General features: G+C 37.4%; 1 protein-coding gene across 7 annotated transcripts in view; it reads right to left on the bottom strand.

Annotated features, from left to right (window-relative positions):
* USP25 (ubiquitin specific peptidase 25) overlaps nucleotides 1–14879 on the bottom strand; it is a 67411-nt gene that overhangs the window by 33848 nt on the left and 18684 nt on the right. For all 7 annotated transcript variants that reach the window (XM_039713177.1, XM_039713181.1, XM_039713182.1 and 4 more), the window contains 2 exons: nucleotides 5268–5354; nucleotides 560–697 (listed from right to left, as the gene is read on the bottom strand). In XM_039713177.1, the coding sequence (XP_039569111.1) occupies nucleotides 560–676 (117 nt within the window). In that variant the 5' untranslated portion in view covers nucleotides 677–697; nucleotides 5268–5354. The remainder of the gene's footprint in view (nucleotides 1–559; nucleotides 698–5267; nucleotides 5355–14879) is intronic.

Below are 14879 nucleotides of genomic sequence, written 5' to 3'. Positions count from 1 at the left end.
TATTACACTTTCATCGAGCACTAAATTCAGTGTGCTATTGTAATTAAACACCTCAGCCACATAACCTCATGTTATAAAACAAAGCATCTGAAGAAATAGAATATTTCTCAAAAAAAGCAGAATACGCACATTAAGATATGGGCAATAATCCTGAATATGAATATTTAGATCTCCCAAACCAGTATCTAAACAAGCAGTATAATGACATCGTACATTAACAGTACAGCCCTGGGTGTACTGTTAGATCAGAATAGTATTTCAAAAACCCCCAGACTTAGAAGATAAACTACATCCTAAAAGCAAGAATGTTGCACTATTAGTCCATTTCTAAAATAATAGGAAGAAAGTGTATTGAATAAAATAGTCCCGTTGTCTGGAATTTTTTTTACATCTTTCTAATAAATGTAACAAGAAATCAAATGAGTTCGAAGACTGTGATAATCAGAAGTTGCTTTTCTGTGGACATTTTGAAATTCTGTTGTCTATGGTAAGTATTTCCTATTACAATATAACTATATAAAAACATGCATAAAATTGATTGAAAATACATGGAACTTACCTGTTGGGAATCATTTGATTTAAAAGCATCTTTAAGGATTTCAACTGCTCTTGATGGATCAACATATTTTCTCTTTGAACCAACTAGAAGTGCAAACAGGTACCTCAATTCACGCATGAAAGGCAGATTCCTATGCTCCTGTATGTGAAGAATAAAAATATTTAACAAAGTGATAACTGAAATCTACTGAACAGAAATGTTACCCAATAACCTGAGTAATGTTATAATGATATAGAAGGCTACTTGCAGTACTACCAAGGTAATGCCTATTACTTGTCAATGTTACAAAATAATGCAGTTCTCTGGGAAGAAAATTTCTTTTCCTAAATCAGAGGTTCCCTGAAATCATATCTAGATTATACTGTTTGTTGTGAAGTGGGCCTGCATTGACAACTGGACAAGCAGAGTGGCATTTAGGACAGAAATGTTTCTCTTGAGACTTCCAAAGCCTTAAGTAATACCCTGCAACAATATGCATTCTTTTATTGAAATTAGTATTCCTCTGTACCGCTAGAATAATTTCTTGTGAGCCTACACACTACTTGGCACTTTTTTTAAGCTTAATTTTTACCAAAGACTAAACTCCTAAGGTCTACATTAACCTTTATTATTTCTCTCGACACAAGTGAAATAGCCTGCTCTCCTTCCAACCCAATTTTGAAGTACAGTTCATGTGACTATGGCATTTTTTTGCTGGTTTCCAGAAGAGAAGAAATACTTTCTGCCTGCATGATGAAAAACAAATAAACTGAAACACAAATACCAAAGATTAAATCACAGGTTACCAGCGCTGTGGAGATTGGATATCTACTCCTGAGTAGATAGTTGGCAAATACTTGTGAAATTAAACCCTGTGTAATATCCACTTGTATTTAGAACAAAGCATCATTCAGAGACAGATGTCTGATACTGGTCAAACTGGAATGACTTGATGACAAACTACTTCACATGCTCATCAGACAGCAGACTTGTTTAGTCACTCCTGTGTCAATACAGGAGGCATAAAGCTTTTTGTATGTAGAATATGGTTTACATCAGATTTCAAAAGTGCACAGTGAATTCCATGTGTTCCACATAATACCTAGGAAACACTTTAGTCATGTAAATCTCTGAATTTAACTTGCTCTTCTAGTCCACCTTGCAAAATACCTGCCAGTTATAAACACTGTTCACAGAAAAGGCTACACTTCAAGTGCCATCCTAATTCAGCATCAAATCCTCCTAATTCAAGAACAAAACAGTCTCCCATTTAGATACTTAAAGCACAATATAACAACAAAAGAGGGAAACAAACTGCAGAAGTTGTATCTTTCTTGCTGATTTCTTGAAGTGTTCTATTAAAACAAATGGAATTTCAATTTTTAGATAAATTTTATAAAGATGCTTCAATACCAGTAATAGTTCCTATAAAAATAAATTATTAAACACAGAATACTCTTTTTATTGAATCTGAAGAACATAGGCATCATTATAATGTACATAGTACATTACTGCATTACCCGAATTTACACTACAATGTTGGCTGCATTTTAGCTGTACTTGTAGCCTTAGCTTGAAAACTGCCTACCAATGTAAGTAGGATTACTCAGAACAAATATCTACCAAGGCTACCAAAGTTTTCTAAAACTAGGGAAATACTTGCTGCTTTTGGAAAACCTCAATTTAATGCATTAGACATAATGCTTGACCAGAAAAATCCCTAAAATCTTCAAAATAACATGGGCCAATCCCTAAGATAAGGTATTGAGTTCCACAAAAGGACTTGCACATCAAAACAAAGAACTGATAAAGTGATCACAGTACAGCTCTCACCTCTAAAGCATCCTGTACATGCACCAACACAAAAAAAGATGAAAATAAGTTTTTAACTAAGCACTGTATGGACACTTCATAATCTAAGAAATTCTCCATTTTATCCTGCCTGCATAAATAATTTCTTAATACATGTCAGAATAACTTCTTATATATATATATATTTAAAGCAGTCTACATATTTAATACATGGCAAACATTCACTGTGGCAAATCAGTTTGCCAGGAGAGTGACATAATGATAATATTACAATAATATCAGAACAGGTGGAAGGATGTGCTAACCTGGAGTGCAGTAACCCCTTTCCTCTGATAATAAAATGCTTCCTGAAGATATCACCGAGGCCAAATATTTAGCTGGTCTCAGTATGTACAGCAAAAAGATCTGTTCATGTGACAGCAAGAGGCAAGAGAATTGGGACAGCAAAGAAGCTGCAGTAACTACAGAGAACTGCATTTGTTTTACAGAAAGAAACCAAGGAAGACAAAATATTTTCAAATTAAAAAGAGCAAGATCAAATTGAAGATTTTAAGCGTATGCCCAAATCCAGAAAATCAAAGCCTAATTAGCTGAGACAAATAGGGTGGGACTGTTGTTTGTTGGGGGTTTTTTTGAAGTAAAAATTTATACCAATGACTTTTGGTTTAAAAAGATACATGCCAAATTATTCTTAGCATTTGGATTCAATATATTGATGGGAAAAAACCAAACACCCTGCTCTGCAATATTCCCTGAAGTACAACCACATGCTTTCATTCTAAATCAAGAGATTGTCATGACTCCAGCATTAAACGCTAATTCCCACCAACTGGAAGAACAACAGGATGTAAACCCAAGTATTCAAAATCTGGGATTATTAAAACATAATCCTTTATTAGCAAAGAAATTTGATCCTGGAGAATGTCAGTCACATATGGTAATTAATATTGGAATAAAAATAAAAACAAAACCAAAACTGAGGCAAAATAGTTTTAAAATAAGTAAGCAGTCGGAAGTAAATTCCAGGGCTTTACTTTTTTTTCTACTGTCAACTGGTAACTTATATTACAACTCTGAATCAATTTGCCTCTAATTGTCTTCACTTACAAAGAAATAAAGGCACCATATTTGGGGGCATGCATGCTTACGTCTTCTATCTCTCTAAATTCCAACTAGTGCAGCAATCCCTTATCCTAAACTCTTCTCAATCCTTTTTCAGCTGTAGATAAGACAGATGAGTACACCAAGTAATAATGCTACTTCATTCTGGAATGTAAGTTAAGGAAGGAGAGGACACAAACTACTGCCAGAGATTCTTTCTAGCGGGCCTGCAGAAAGCAAGGTTTCTGCCCAAATCCATGCATTTGTCTGGTGTCACACCATTTCACACAAACTTATTGTCTGTCATGGTCAGAATTTCTAAAATAGAGCACTTTGGAATGGCTAAAGGCATTTGGCTGCAATCGTCAGTGCCTGGGCAAGATGTTTATGAAGCCAACAGCTTGTTATCAGCTATTTCATACCACTTTTTAGATGCCAATTGCTTTTAACATGCTGAAAAATGAACATAGAATTTCCGAGTACTGAAGGATATTACTAAAACAAATTACATGATGAAAAATTAAACACTGAGCAGAAAGTCAATCTAAAAATAAACATTAAAAAATTTAGTACAACTATTTGTAAAGCATGACTGATCTTTCTTATTAAAATATGCTGCCCCATCCTTACCTTGTGTTGGGAACACTACCCATGTTTTCTTTTCACACTATCTCATGACCTAATGCAAATATGCCTTCCAACCAAAAAAAGTGATCTCTTGCACTTTGAATGTGGTGAGGAAAGAAGGGGGTAGGGCAGGAGAGAAATTATCCAGGCCTGACTGAACATTCAACTTCCCTTTTATGGAACATACCCAGAGGTTTAGAAAATGGACACTGTCTTCTCTTTGTCTGCTTTCTTTTGCTTCTCTAATTACAGCTCTTACTTTTGATAGTGAACATTCCAAAGAATCCTGAAGGGACAAACAACTAAGAACAGGCTGACAACACACTTGCTTCTTTAAATCTGACAGAAAGGGGCAACAGGCAACACTTCAATTTACTGTGAGGGTGGTGAGGCCCTGGCACAGGCTGTCCAGAGAAGCTGTGGATATGCCATCCCTGGGAGTGTTCAAAGCCAGCTTGGATGGAGCTCTGAGCAACCTGATCTAGTGGAAGATGTGCCTGTCCATGGCACGGGGGCTGGAAGCAGTTAATCTTTAAGGTTCTTTTCAACCTAAGTCATTCTAATTTTGGGGTATGCAAAAATTCATTGCTCTATAAATCTCTGGTAAAAATCAGGCAACAAACATCTTCATAAAGCCACCTCCTTTTCCATTTCTACCTTCCCATTTCATAGCATAGAAACCACAGGGCCTCCACTGCATCTGTCCTCAAAGGAGGTCCATGAAGGAAGAAAACCTGATCTTGTCCCCCACTCCAGGATCATTTCCCCTTGCCAGTCTGGAGCCACAAGAAACCTAAACCAAGGTATTCCCCTCCCCAATCCTATATGAGTACCAGGATAAGCATGAGAAAATTTATACTTATAATCATCTCCTGAAAAAGACAGAAGAGACAAGCTAATAAATGAAAGCTCAATGTCAGATCATGAGTGGGAGGGAACAGGAATAAAATACATTTGCTTAGACAAGCTACACTCACATGAGAAATGCTCTGCCTCTCTCAGCACCCTGCCCTATACTCTGCTGAGAGGCTGATGCCATTTACGCAAGATCCACAACAGGAAGCTGAGAGAACTGTTAACTGGCACCTCTAAAACCCACGCTGATACGAGCTAGAGAACAGTGCAAAATTCAAGTACAAGACAGAAATGCCCTCATCAGCTATGAGAGGAAATCAGCTTGTCATTTTACCTTTTGGTTTCGGGGTAAATCTTGAGCATTTGCAGGAGGATTGAAATTCAAAACTAGTCTTCGAAACTCCAGTAGGTTAAATAATGACTGAAAAGAAAAAAAAAATTAAGAAAATCTTTAAGCACTTACAAACTATACAAAATTCTTCCAAATAAGCTTTAGCAAAACAAATGAAGCGTCAAACATATGCAATGTTTTGTTTCAGAAGGCAAAGTATTGCTAAACACATTTACACCAGAAGACAATTACTTTTGCCAAGAAAACAGCGTAATAAAAAATATCTCTGCACTTAATCACATAAAAGGAACAATAATTTTACATAATAGGCAAATTACATTTTACAACAAGAATTTTATGAATTGTATAACTGTCAGTTTTCAAAGTGACATGAAACATGGTTTAGCATTTAAAATTTATCTTGTAGGCCCTCTATCATCTACTCCTCAGTGCACAGAGTACATCTCTGCATGTGCAACCTAATTCCACTTGCATTAGCTGAACATTTTGCATTCTAAAAGTTATCTTGTAGGCCCTCTATCATCTATTCCTCAGTGCACAGAGAGTACATCTCTGCATGTGCAACCTAATTCCACTTGCATTAGCTGAACATTTTGCATTCTGTCCTCTCTTCCCATTCCTACAAGATCTGAAGGATGCACACTACAGTAAGGAAATTGGGTTATACAACTTAGCAGGTAAGGGACTGATAACATTCCCATTTTATGGAGACATGAATAGACAGGTGTCTGTCTGTCTGTCTAGGACATGAAAACAAGTGTCTGCAGGCAAAGAACTCCACAGTGCCTGGAGCCAAGAGAGTACAAGAGCAAGATGACTCTGGGCTGTAAACAGTAAAGGCCCAGTGCATTGGGCTGAGAACTGGAGGTCTCAGAACTTGTGGAACTGTAGCACTGCTTTTCTGTACAGACAAAAAGCATCTTAACTAAAAATCACTTCATTACAGAAGAGCATTCTGATGAAGACAAGGTAGGAGGATCTGAAAGATCTGAAGTACCTTAAACATGCTCATCAGAGAAGCACAGGAAAGATGTGCCTTGCTATTTGTATTTTGTTTGGTTTACAATCTATAATTAACTCTCCTCCCACTCCATCACATATCTTAGCTATTTGTTTTGGAAAGGCAGAGTTTGCTTACCCCAGCAATAGACTTTGATCCCAGAACTTGTCCTACCTATGTAAAGACTTAAGTCACAGATCACATCAGTTTAACAGGTTTTTAACATCACAGTGCCAAATAAGTGAAACACAAATTGTGAAGAGGCTTTACACTTATTCCAGTAATTTAGAAAGGTTGTAAAATACTGCCATGTTCCTGATTCTCCTTGTGAAAGAGCCTGTACAGAGTCTAACCTTTTCCCATACCCCACAGTATACAGCATCCCTAAGAAAACAAAGAGGCTACCATTGTTACACTTCTTTTTAGATTTAAAAAGTATCCAAAACATCAGCCAATAAAAGATCTCTCTGACCTTGCTGAATCAAGGTAGACAACTGAGAAGTCAAAACTTTTTTCTTATTTTGCTGTTCCCCTTTAATCCATCCTTGCAGAGAAGGGAGATTAAAACAGAGTCCTTTGTTTACTTACTCAAAGGACAGAAAATGTTAATATTTAATTCAAGTGTCAGTCTAGAAGCTGATACTAATTGAAGTTATGTCTCATGATGTAACAGCATTCCACTGGTGGGCTCTTCAGCAAGCAAAACATAGCAATGTTTTATGTACAAAATAAACCAGCTGCTGAAATATCATGTCCAAAGGCTGAATTCTCTCCATAACTAATCCAAGTGCCATCAAAGTGCCAAGCATCTGAGCAGGCCAATTTCATAATACAAACACACAAATTATATACAGAAAACTGTACTCAAGCATTTTTGCCTGGCATTCAATCCAACAAGTTTTTTCATAAAAATTCAGTTACTTAAATTCAGAAGTCTACTGATCATAATTCCATGCTTTCTGACTGACCTGAACAAACCCATCTGTGCAATCTCCTGAGAGTAATTAAGAGGATTGTCCGATTTGCTCTTTTCTTCTTCAGCCTTGTACTATTCAAAATTTCTTATGCAAGATGTTTAGTTGTTAAACTTCTTGCCAGAAAAGCTTACAATGTGCATGGCTGTTGTGAGATACAGCAGAACCCTCACAGTTTATCTGCTGCTAACACCACTAATGCACACAGGACAGTGTCATGCTGTAGCTCTCCTATAGAGAGCTAAATCAACTTAAGGAAACTTCTACCTTCATTTAAAAAAGATAATTTCCCAGTGTAAATGTAAACAAATGCCTGAAACCAACTGTTTTAGTGCATGAAGTATCTCAGTGAGGAACCTGCAGTTCTTCCTGATGTAAGGAGATAAAAAGGAGCCCAGCAGAGACCTCCCAAGGCCAAGCACCCCAGAGGCCAGAAAGGGGTGAGGCAAAACACTTTCCAGTTTTCTGAGCCAACTTCTGTCCCTGCACCCAGGGTAAGTGGCCCATGAGGCAGAGGCTGCTCTTCTGCACCCACCAAGAGACAAAGCAGAGACTGTCCCTGGCCCCAGTGTCACACACTGGCCCTAGCCTAAAGCTCCAAGCACATTTGCTTTCCAAACACACTGCATGGAGCAGTACCTCACCTCTTACCCACTTGGCTTCAGCTACACTGAAGGTGTAAGAGTCCCAGTGCAAGAAAACAAGCTGCATCTAAAAGGTGGATACTTCACATCTACTGTCCTTGATCAAATACCTTTACAGTTGACTAGAGTATGCAAAACTTATGCACGAAAGAAAAACTCTCTACAAGGTGGGTTTGTGGGTTTTTTCCCCAGTGCATTTAAACCATCTAAAAGCTGTCATCTGGAAACTTGACTGAGCCAAGCGAAGTTATACCAATTCAAATTGCCATGAACTTAAACATATTTTTATACACTGCCTTGTATTCTGTCAGAACAGAATACAGAAGACCAGAAATCCAGTCTCAGTTTAAGGCATTCACACTAACAATACTGAATAATGAATACAAGACATTGTGGCTTTCCCTGCTATAGGTGGTTATGATGTATTTTCAGTCATACCAGAAAGAACTAGGTAGAGTTGTAGTTTCTATACTGTAAGATACTAAAACATTCATTTTCATGAGTAATGTTTACTTATATTGTGTTCAAACACAATTTCTGAATGTAAGTTGTCTGGGGTTCCCTTAAAACACTCTGCTTACCCCTTTTTCCCCCCTTAAAGTCTAGGATTATTAAACATAAGGACCTTGCCAAAGTTTGGGTTGACTGAGTAAAAAATTAATTCTTAACACTCAAGAACAGTGATGCAGAATATAAACAGAATTAGTGCTGCAACAATATAAATTAGTCAGTATATTAAACTTATAAATGCCTGGCATGCAACACAGGTCATTAAAAGCCAGCAGAAGAGTCCTACAATTAATAAAGTTACTGACACCAATAACACTTAGAGAGTAGGAAAACACTGCTTCTGAGTCTAGGTACAATATGACCCAACAAACTGCTGCAGAGAGCTTCAGACAGGCTCTTGGTGGACTCGTGCAAGCTTGTAAGCATTGGGAACTAAAACCAGCTGTTTCACTAACAGATTGATCAAAACATTTGGCTCTCTTTGACTACCAATTCTGTATTTGTTTCCAGGACTGAAAACAAAAAAAAAAACCAAGATAAAGGCAAAAAAAGTCCACAGGAACTGTGCATTTTTAAAATGCATCACCTTTATATAAGTTTGCATGAAAACCTGAAGTTCATAAGACCATGAACAGGCAGAGAGCTTCCCAATGAATTTGCAAAGGTTAAGCTTGGAAGGACAGAGAGAAGACAGGACAGAAGGAAGGAACTCAAAAACTAAATATATGTTACCAGGAGAGCTTGAAAAGCAACTCTTGGCAAGGAAAAAGAAAAGCATGCATTCCTATACAGCGCCTAAACAAATTCCTTTTGGTACTGGCATTTAGCTAAAACATGATCTTGTAAAAGTTGAAAACTCACATGTATTAGCACAGCACAACACCCTGTGTTTGTTAGATGACTAAATTTTCCTCATTTAGTCATCTGCGGCCTTTTATGCACTTCAGTTTGACATTTATTTATTTATTTCATTTTTTTCTTTAAAGCCACAAAGGCAAGACCATATCTACCTTTGTTTTGTGTAACAAGCAGAGAGCAATCTTAAATAGTGAAACATCATTACTGTTCTAATAATGAAACACAAAAATGTAGCCCTATGTCATAAAGCATATTATTTTAAATAGTTTGCCTCTACCAACATGACAAATCAGATTTATGTTCTTACTTCATTTTATAAACAATTTTGGTGGTTTAAGGTATATAGAGCCAGTTTTAGTGGGGTGGATTGAGTATTATTAGGGTTAACATTTGATTCATGTTAATAATTCAAAGAAAAATAGAGCTATTGAATATATGGTCCGATCTGTGTGCATTGCCATGTTTCCTCCAATAGAATTAAGAATTTAAAATTTACTAGTTATCAATATTTGAAGTGCTAAGGTTCAAAGTACTCTTAAATATTGCACAAAATAGTGATTTAATACTCTTGCATGCCTCTGATTGAATATTAGTGTCCAAAGCTCCATATTGCAAAAACATGAGCAGCTGACAGCTGAGTCCAGTTCTCACCAACTTGCAAGCCTTTTGGACTCTATATCCCTAGATCTTGAGAGAATTGGGATTGTTCAGCCTGAAGAAGAGAAGGCTTCAGGGTGACCTAAATTGTGGCTTTCCAATACCTGAAGTGAGCCTACAGGAAAGAGAGACTATCCTGGAGTGAGAGGACAAGAGGGAATGGATTCAGACTCACAGAGCAGGTTTAGATCAGATATTAGGAAGACATTCTTTATTGTGAAGATGATGATGCACTGGCACAGGTCCCATCCCTTGAAGTGTTCAGGGCCTGGCTGGATGGACCTCTGAGCAACCTGGTCTAATGTTTAGTATCTGTTTCCAACCCCCCACTCCATGGCAGGGGGTTGGAAACAGATAATCTTTAAGATCCCCTCCAGCCCAGGCCATTCTTTGGTTTGGGAGAATCACTTCTCTCTCCAGACTTTTCCTATTTTTTGATAATTTTTCCTTTTTTGGTTCATATTCTTTAAAGTACTTTCTCTCACAACAAAGTCCATAAAGTGGTTGCTTGTTGATACTGCACCAATTACGCTGCTGAGCACAATGCTCCCTTCTACCCTGCTCCTGCTTATAACTTACTCTGCAGTTGTCTCCCACTCCACCTGTTTGTGTCTTATTCCTGCTAAGTGGTAAATCCTTTTTCCAGAACAGAGACTAATAACAGGCATTAAAAAAATTAGGAAGTCACCCAAAACATAGTTTTGTGCCTCTTTATACACTGAGGATTTGGCACAGTCAAAAGCTTCTCTCGCATTCTATAAAAAATTTCATGCAAGGAAGACAGAATGGAAGTGAGCAAATCAGCTTCAAAGCTGGAACTTGAGCAGGTTCCTGTTCAAATTCACTGTGAAAGTATAGGAAGAGGAGTTTTCTTTTTCTCTTCCCCTCTGAAATAAAAACTCTTACAGACAGATATGACACTGGCTGATGGCTGAACTTCAGCACAACCACCCTACATGTATAGTGGTAGTGAGAATCACAGATTCAATCCCAGGTTTCAAAAGCTTTGGAAAGTACCTCTAAAAGGATATTTTTATTTGTAAATAAACACTTAGCATTTCAAACTGCTGAAAACCTAGGTATAAATTGCAGTTTTAAGCTATCATGTCTTCAGAAGGCTGAGGTGCAACAAGGAAGATGGAAAACAGCTTGCATACTGTTTGAGCTCGAAAGTCAAACTAAGGCCTCCAGCAGGCTTGGGTTAAGTCAACACTTTAAACAAACAGTTCACCATGGAATTACCAGCCTGCATTTAGAGAACATTTACTTGTTTATAGCAACAAACTCAGAACATTACTACAATTCAGAAGACAGCTAAGTATGATATGTGTCCAGAAGAATTCACTTTATGCTTGTCTCTTGGCACATACTAAGAAATGCCATCCAACCACTCCTCTACTACATGGTCAAAGCAAGAAAAAAAAAAGGACAAAAAAAATCACAGCCAACATTTCCTTACATGGTTACAGTTTTCAACTTCTTGCCCAAATTAAGAGATGTAAATTTAAATAACACACCTAAACAATGCATCCTGTATCCTTTCTTTTAATTAAATGAGCAACTATTTACGAGTCAAAATGACAAGTCATGATCCATTAAAGCTTTCCACACCTTCACAACAAATTTTGCGGTATTACAAATCACTAAATGTAAGGTAAGAGTTTGAAATATCACACAAGCAACCTGAGGAAGCCAGAGACCTCAGAAGCACAAAAAGTAGGAAAAAGGAATACCCTGTCAGCAAAAATCATAGGATGACTGAATTTGGAAGGGACAGGTTCACTTTTCAGAGGAACAGAGGTAGTGACAGAGCAATGGAAAGCAAGAAACTAGATTTCAAACATCATTATTGCTCTGCCCATGAAACGCTACAGAGCAGTTGATATCATATCCCCCACCAAACCCTGCAGCAGGCTGTTCCACAGTGAAAATAGTGGAAAGAAAATATTCCATCAATGACCATTTCAAGTTATATGGGGATTGAACACTGAATGTTCTTCAGCCTACAACGCTGCACTATGCCCAGCGAAGCAAGGGACTCATGTACAATGTATAAATGTGCACATTTAATAATATAATCCTAGGCTTTTTGGTATTAATGCACTACCACATCACCCATCACAATCCTTTCCATTCGTCATGACAAATAAGAAACATAAAACAATGTAAAAGTTAGACACTTGTGGTAGGCTGCTTTAAAGAAGAACAATATTGGCAAGTAGCTGAGCTACCAACTGGGAAGAAAATGCTTGATTCTCACCCACCAAGTTGGCTCATTTCTTCCCAGAACTAGAAGTCTAGGATCAAAGGAGATCCTAACCCCAAATATATGACATCAGGAAAACAAGAAGGCTGCTCCCAAACACAATGCAACAGAGTAAAATTCCAGAAGTGGTGTTAGGGACCCTGAAAATAAAAGTTAAAGAGCACCCTTGGAGATTCATGCTTGTTAACTTCATTCGGCAAGCTATGCACTTTTGAAGAAAAAAAAATTTCTGACTCTGACAGACTCACAGGGAAAAGCGTGTGGGGATGCCAAGCCCCAGCTGTCCTGTTGGGATACCTCCTTTGGTAAAAGGAGAAGCTGCAACTTGGCCCTCTGGAAGTCATGAGACTGGGGGAAAGAGTGCACATGGTATATGAGGAATGGCACTGGAGAAAGAGGAAACCAGTTTTCACAGTACAGTTTTCACTGATTTCCCCACACGTTTTCCTTCTCCCACAAAAATCTACACTGACACACTGCGACATCCTCTGAACCATCTGGGCATTTCCCATGGCACATTTTCCACAGGGCAGGTCCTGCCAGGACATTACTTCTTGTACATGACCAGAACCCCACTTGGGACTCCAAAAGATAAAGTTTGTCTGGTGCAGTGTCTTAAACCAAAACATCTGGAGGAGAACTTGCACAAGCAGCAAGCCTAAGACATGATTCCCACAACACATCCATGTCCTGTCCTTACTTGCTTTCTATGTCCCATGTTCTGAAAACTCTTAACTTGTGCTCAGCATGGGATGAAGAAACCACTCCACAGGCTCCATAAATTTATTATTTCTAAGCCATTTTCAGGATGTAAACTCTTACAGCCAAGAAAAACTGTGACGTTACCTTTTCATAAAGGGGCCATTAAAATCTACTGCAGAAAAGTAAAAACTTACAGTGGTATATTTCTGTTTTGTTTCTTTAAAGAACTTGATGTCTTAAATTCTAATTCAAGACCAGAAGATTGTAGTTACAATAAAGAGAATCTTAAAAAATTAAGAAATAAAAACCAACAAACAACCAACACAGAAATGTTCTAAAGCTTCAAGATTTATGAGTCCTTTTATAAATGTTTTTCTAACTAAACAGTAGGAAAATCATGCATGGGTGAACTCTCGTCCAAATGCAGGTTTATTAAAAGTTCAAGAAGAGGTAGGAAAAAGGTTGAGGAACTTGATTCATTTCTTGGCAGGTAAGGAAGAAATGAACATGATTTAATACAATTTTGTTCTGACATACTGTCTTGGGGACCCAGTTTTAAATTCATGTTATTATCAAATCAGAAGTCCTCAACAGCAAGGCAGATTTTTAGAAGTTACACTGTGAAAAAAATATTACTGTTCTCTCTAACGCTACTGAATGTAACTGTTGAAAGCAAAACTTTGTTTTGGAGCTCTCTGAAGAGAGACTCCCCTCTCCTGTGCAGAAGAGGATGCCTTCCACATGTGCCATTTTCTCTACAGCACAAATAAATACAGGGTGAAGGCAACATTTCCAGCGATGTTTGAATCTCGTTAGACTTTGCTGTCACTCACTATGAACGTATCTTCAGGAATTTCATACTCCTAATGCAAATACACAAACCATTTATGACTGCATTTCACTAAGTCAGTTAATTGGTGCCTATAAAAAACATACATTGCAAAAGGAAAGCATCAATGTCAAAATCTCTTTTTTCCTTAACAAGCATGCCTTAAATAGAAGGATGACTTTTCTTTCTTTGCAATTTAGTTTTAGATTATATTACACAATATATCATTGTGACTGACAGTAGTTAACATTTAGATATTGTTGACCTATGTGATGTGTCAGGTTACAAAAGCTTCCCAAAGAAAGCAAATAAAATACTTCTACATAGTCAATGCAACCCAAGTAGTCAATCTGCCCTGTGGATACATAAGTATGGTATTAGCTAATGTTCTAAATTAACACGCATTAAATTTCCTGGGATGGTTGCTTGAAACATAAATCTTCCTGGCTGACAGATAATATTAACAACCTAAATTTTCAACCAACTGAAGTTATAAATCTTTCAATGGTTTGCTTAAATTACATTCCATAGACCTAACTCCAGAAGTTTCACTATCTTTTAGGATCAAGCCATTATGATTCCAGACACCACAGATTTTCAAATAGTATGGCTGGTGACCATAAGAACTAGCTAGGTCTCTTTCTAATCTGTTTTCAAGGTATAAAGTTGCACACTGGGTATAAATAACATGAGATCATAGGTCTAGCATAGGTTTTTACATTCTCTACCCTCTGCTCTTATCTCTGTGATTAACAAATTAAAAATTCAAGTTTCCATAAAAACATTTATCTAAAGATTTTCAGTTTTCTATATAAAAAAGTCTTTAACAGAAATGCACATGCACACAAAATCAGTCCTTTAGATTTGGAACTGCTAGGAATATAAAATCTGATTATGCAACAGAGAAGGTAAAACACCAAGTCACATTAGCTCCATAAAGATCTTAATGGAAATAAAATGTTTGCTTCTGTTAGGACGATGTTTCTGCTAATGCAAAAAGAGCTCTATGCATGCAATGAATAAGGAAAGGAGGAGAGACGAACAAGGGAAACATCAGAAGATCTCCAGGAACACAAAATTCAAATACCTGTTAGATTCCTAAATGCTGAAGAAAAGAAGCCCAAGAACATAAGAACTTCAGTGGGAAGTGGGGG

The sequence above is a fragment of the Passer montanus genome, unplaced genomic scaffold, assembly GCF_014805655.1.
Source record: "Passer montanus isolate IOZ18808 unplaced genomic scaffold, ASM1480565v1 scaffold28, whole genome shotgun sequence".
Classification (NCBI taxonomy): Eukaryota; Metazoa; Chordata; class Aves; order Passeriformes; family Passeridae; genus Passer; species Passer montanus.
The sequence above is the reverse complement of the archived record's forward strand: the minus strand, read 5'-3'. Positions and strand labels throughout refer to the sequence as shown.